The sequence below is a fragment of the Sinocyclocheilus rhinocerous genome, unplaced genomic scaffold, assembly GCF_001515625.1.
Source record: "Sinocyclocheilus rhinocerous isolate Xijiao unplaced genomic scaffold, SAMN03320098_v1.1 scaffold1045, whole genome shotgun sequence".
In the NCBI taxonomy this organism is placed as follows: domain Eukaryota; kingdom Metazoa; phylum Chordata; class Actinopteri; order Cypriniformes; family Cyprinidae; genus Sinocyclocheilus; species Sinocyclocheilus rhinocerous.
Window position 1 is genome coordinate 245,670 of NW_015645361.1, and position 5,878 is coordinate 251,547.

At 33.5% G+C, this 5,878-nt stretch overlaps 1 protein-coding gene across 3 annotated transcripts in view; it reads right to left on the minus strand.

The window, feature by feature from the left end:
• The window catches only part of LOC107705967 (alpha-2,8-sialyltransferase 8E-like), a 16,709-nt gene that overhangs the window by 2,009 nt on the left and 8,822 nt on the right, over positions 1 to 5,878 (minus strand). For all 3 annotated transcript variants that reach the window (XM_016509504.1, XM_016509502.1, XM_016509503.1), the window contains 5 exons: positions 3,360 to 3,452; positions 2,347 to 2,433; positions 2,043 to 2,187; positions 347 to 459; positions 164 to 256 (listed from right to left, as the gene is read on the minus strand). In XM_016509504.1, coding sequence (XP_016364990.1) covers positions 164 to 256; positions 347 to 459; positions 2,043 to 2,187; positions 2,347 to 2,433; positions 3,360 to 3,452 — 531 coding nt within the window. The remainder of the gene's footprint in view (positions 1 to 163; positions 257 to 346; positions 460 to 2,042; positions 2,188 to 2,346; positions 2,434 to 3,359; positions 3,453 to 5,878) is intronic.

Sequence of the window (5,878 nt, forward strand, 5' to 3'; positions counted from 1 at the left end):
GTGGTGATCATATATATATATATATATATATATATATATATATATATAAAAGATGGACATGCTTTTGTGAGATTCACCCAGACACTGGTATTTAAAATATGAGCAAATCCTGTTATGTTATCCTATATAAAATATTTTTTTATATTTATGTGTGTGTGTGTACCTCTCAGTAATAATGCTGGGATTTACTGTAACAAGGTCAGTCTTAGATCCCACATCTTCACTGTACATATCTGAGATGGGAGGAATATTACATCTGAAAGAGAGATTTGACATGTCGTTTAGCAGATCCCTCTATATATTCCCATGATGTCTAAACAGAGAAACACACACAACAGTATTTTACCGGAAGACAAAGTCAGCTGCATCAATCTCTCGTCCACATTTGCTGTTTTTGATGATGCCGCCGTTCCCGATGACGGCACATTTCTTAAACTGGGATTTGGAATAGGGCATGTCCTGCAGTCAGAGCAGAGAATACATTCAGAAACAGGACAGGAGCAACCCAAATGGGATTACAGGGATGATTGCTTGGAGATGGTTGCTTGGCAACTGTTGCAGGCATAGGGTTTCTAGGGTGTGATCACTGCAGAGGTTGCTAGGTAATGCCCGTCTTCATACTTAAGGAAAAGGATGCTTGATTGGTAATGTTCGTCAGGGTGTGTCTGCTTCATGTGAGAGATTCAGCTGAAGAAAAATTATGTGTTTGTGTGTGTGTGTGTGTGTGTGTGTGTGTATGTGTGTGTATAAACAGATCTCAGCATATATGCAGATATCAATTCACCCATTTTTATTTACTTTCTTTTCCACCGCAGTCAAGCCATTCTTATGGAATCTACTGAGGATTCATACTGGAATTTTGTTAGAATTTGGAATAAATCCTAATTGAACCACATAATAAGAATCTTATGTGAATCATATAAATTAACTAATATTATTCTCATCTGATAGAGGATAATATGTAATGTTTATTCAGAACTTGGTAACACTACACTTAAAGCCTTTGTATATAATGCATTATAAAAATATTTTTAATGCATTAATTATGCCTTGTAATGCACCTTAAAATGCATTATATGATTTCATTACTGTAACTATAGTTAAAATACATTACAATACGTATCTATTCATTGTTACACAGACAATATAATTATAATACATATATAATTTGGCCTCAATCAAATAATATAATATAATATAATTAATATAATGCAGGATATTTTAATTACAACTTATTCAGAAATCTGCTTTTTTAAAATTGGGATAATCTATAATATTGGAATAATCTTGAAAAAAACAATTTCTACTAAAAAAGAATCTAATCTAATCTAATATAATATAATATATAATTTGGCATCAAACCTAAAAAATCTAATAAGAATCTTATGTGAATCAAATGGATTAACTAACATTTCTAAAGGTCTAGAATATTATGTCATTTTTAATTAGAATTTATTCAGAAATCTTCTTCTATTATATTGAAATAATGTATTGCTAAAAAAAAAAAGGAAATATTTAATGGTGCTATAAACGTTTATCCTAAAAGATTTCCTTTTTGATTCCTTCATGGGCATGTTATCCTCTCAGAATTATATGTTCTAAACAATTCTACACAGCAAAATCCCCAGAGTTAAATCAACTCTGCTCAGAGTACATATTGTCCCAATCTACAGAGTGTTAAAGTAACGCTGAAGCAGAGTTAACACTGTTGAAGATTATGTGATATGTTTTCATGTCTAAAAGCCTGAGCAGTAGTTGTTCATCTTCAACATTGTTAACAGCGGGTTTTCTTTACTAATGCTCACTCATCAATTAATTAATTGCTTAATTATCTATTAATTAAGTAACTCGGCTTCAGTGTTACTTTAACACTCTGTAGATTGGGACAATATGTACTCTGAGCAGAGTTGATTTTAAAGGAATCTATTTAGAAAGTTCTAAATGATGATGAAATTCCAAAAGGAATCATCTGTGCTTTTTCATCTGCTCTTCTAAACTCGTGTAGTCAAAGGCCAGAGCTTTAAGCATGATTTGACACTCACATCAGGGAACATTTTAAAGATCTCCGGGCTGATGTGCAAGATTCCACTCGTATCCACCTCATAACGCAGTTTGCTGCCCGAGGGAGTGTTTCTCTTTGTGGTAAACAGGAAGGAGGGGGCATTGCAGCAACGGGACAGAGACGTTCTATTGGACAGGGGGAGAGATGACATCATCGCTTCGTTACAACAAAAGAATCCTATTGGATATCGAAGGAGATGACATCATTCCTTTGTTTCAAAAAGAAATCCCATTAAGACTGTGCTGAAGTTGGGAGATAAAAGAGAAAAATGTTGATGTACTCACCTGAAGTTCTCCGCCTGCTCCTTGTTTTGCGCCCACTTACACACCTGCAGGTTCCTCCATCGCTCAAACAGCTCTGATGTCTTCACCCTAAAACACACACGCACACATAAAGTCAGTTAAATAAGAGAAAAACAGCAGCAGTCACAGCTTCAAGTAGGTTTGCTTATTTAAAGGGGTCATAGGATGCTACATGCACTTTTACAAGTTGTTTGAACTGAAATGTGTGTTGGCAGTGTGTGTACACAACCACCATACATAGATAAAAATCCACCCAGTGTTTTTTTTTTTTATCTGGTTAAATGTTTTCCCCTTTCTCAAATCGAGCCGATCTCAGATGCCTGTCTGTGTGACGTCACAAAAACAGGCCCCTCCCACGATAGTTTGACAGACTGGACTGGCGTCTTACCTTAGACCCGCCCTGAGTGAGCTGTCATCAGTCCACCATTGTTTCACCGCCGGAGCAGATGTAGACAAGAATGACTCCTAACAAGCGATTGAGGTGTTCTGTTGTTGAATGTAATAATGAACATAACAGTCGTCATTTACTCCTGACATCTGAGCCGCTGAACTCGCAGTGGATTTCGTTTGTTTCTGAAGGGAATGCTCCCCCGATCTACATAAATGCATCTATGTTCACGCGAATAATCATGATCCAGCCTCATCTACAGAAGAAGTGAGTATAATGTTTTGTAATGAATCTTTGCAAATCGCCTTTCCTAATAATGTGCTAATTAGCAAGTTTGCCATTGAGAAATTTTAACCGAACTATGTTACAGACTTTTCATTAAGACCCTAAAGAATCATATCAACTTGTGGAAAATGGGCATCATATGACCCCTTTAAAGCCTCCAAAGAAAGGAGTGGAAAGGAGGTGTTCTTGCTCAGATGTTGTATTTCTTTAAATAGATGCTCTTTTTACAGGGTTTGTCCTTCGAGACGAGACATTCAGCAGGAATCTGACTCCCGCTGGAATGCTTGCTCGGTATGTACAGACATCCGAGAGAGAAACTTACATGGTCAGTACTTTCACATCTGTGATTTCTTGCCGTAGTTCCTTGCAGGAAGTGGAGTTGAACTCCAAAGAGCCATCGGGGCGTTCCAGATACCTGCCAGAAAACACGGAGTCAGACACGAGTCCTCTGAGCACACGCACACACACACACACTGCAGGAACAACCTGAGATTCCACCATGAAGAACCTAACTGAAGATCCTGATCTTTCTCGCTGCATGTGCCATGTCAAACAATCCTGAAGAAACGCCAATGGATTTCTGTCACAACTTGGAACCAAATCTAATAGAATCAAAAAGAATCCCCCCCCCCGCCCCGATATTTTCCGATAGTTCACGATATTTCTGGTACTTCTCTAGTAATGACAAAGTTGCTCAATAAAGCCTTTTTTTTTTTCTTTAACAGAAACTAGGAGTGGCAGTTTCAAATAATTTAATTAAATACAGTTAAACATTTATCCAGTATAAATATTACAATTAGATTTATAACAATATTTAATTAAAATTAATTATATTAATATATTTAATTAAATTAATATATTTAAATATTAAAATAATTAAATATTAAATAATTAAATTGCAGAATTCCAATAACTGAATGTTCCTCAGGGTCTATAGTGAATTTACATGATTTAAAATTTCATGTCAATTACATGATTTTCTTAGTTTAAAATAACTAAATATATTTATTAATTTATTATTAAAATTGAGCAACATTTACTTTTCTAATCTTTTTGTGATATTTTAAATAATTATATTTTTATAATTACATAAACACTAACAAATAGCGGTTTCAATCTGATAAAATATCTTTGAGTTTAATATAACTAAAAAACATATTTCTTGTTCAAAAGTAAACGAATAAATTATTCATTCATCAATTCATTCATTAAAATGACAATTTATAATATTTTAATCATGTCCATGACCTTTCCAGGTCTAGAAATTTTAAAATTCCCTGGTATATTCAGGTTTTCCAAGAGAATTGTGGTTCTTAAATAAAAATGACAGTTGTTCAGTTTATTTTAAAGCATATTTAGTCTTGTTTTTAAGCCTTTTTTATGGCCCCTTTGGAGCAGTGCTTAGGCCACCAGATTGAGAATCACTGGGTTAAAGCATAAAACGGCCTATTTGTGCCATGCGTGGTGTACTGAACCTATTTAGCACCACAGTCTTCTGCAATATAGTCTTTTGAGAAGCAACAGTGAACTACCTACTCGCTGTTTGACTCTCGTGAGCAGAAATGCTTACACGCTCCCTAAGTGCAGTGTGAAACAGGATTCTTGTTTGATTCCATTTGCACTGGTTCCCAATTATAATAGGAATTCCACCTGAGGATTGTTGACAAGCCACTTTGAAGACTCGTTCATTCTGTTACGCATTCAGCTTAAAACTGTCTTTTCTGTTGTTCTGAGGAGAAATATAAAAGAAATAACAATTTCACCACAATGAGGACAGGCAGCAGGGTTTGAATGGATGAAATGGGAATCCTCACCTTGGTTGTGAAACACAAATACAGAAAACATGCATTACAAACATGGACTAAATGAATGAACTGTAAAATAGGAGCAAGTGTATAGACTACATCAGGAAGTGTTTTTCTCATTATTTGTCTCTGTTTGCCGTTTTCAGTCTTGCCTCGGGCACCGTGTCTATGAAAACATACTCAGTGCTTCATGTTTTGATTTTAATGGGCTTTAAATGGACTTTAATGGTGGATGGTCTGCTACTGTAAATGAGATCAGAGCCAAAATGGCTGCTAACAGCCCTCGCAAAGCCAAAGGCCTCCTGTATATCTATCTTCCACCATGCTAATGGGTGCTATTACAGCAGACTAAAATGGGTTTAACACGCACAGTGTTTTATGTAAAAGGCTACAAACACCACACCATTTTTTAAAATGTTCTTCTTTGTTATATAATAACATGATTTAAATGATACTTTCCATCCTAACAGCTTTGTACAGTAACAAAAAATCTTTCTTAACTGTTTACTGTCTTACGCTCGTGTCTTAGCTGTTGTGTCTTATAGCATTAGCCAGGCATGTGATCAGCTAACGACAAAAAAGAAGGAAAACATGTCTCACATTCAATATGACTATATAATAATAATAATAAGAAGAAGAAGAAGAAGAAATTATATTATATTATAATAATTTTGATTATTTTTTACCTTTTATTATTTTAAATACTAATAACTGTTATTATATTATTATTATTATAAATATTTTATTATTTTAATTTTATTATTATTATATTATATAATAATAATAATAATAATAATCTTATTTTTCTTATGATATTAGTCATTTGTTTTATCTTATATTTACATTTTATTATTGTTAATTATTGTTATTATTTAAGTTAATATTAGTATTTTATAATATAAATATTATTCAATATATTTTTATTTATATGTTATTATTTTATTATTATTCTATCAACTACTATTACAACAATACTATTGCATTGTACAATAGAAAGCTGAGTATTTATTATTATTATTATTATTATTATTAATTA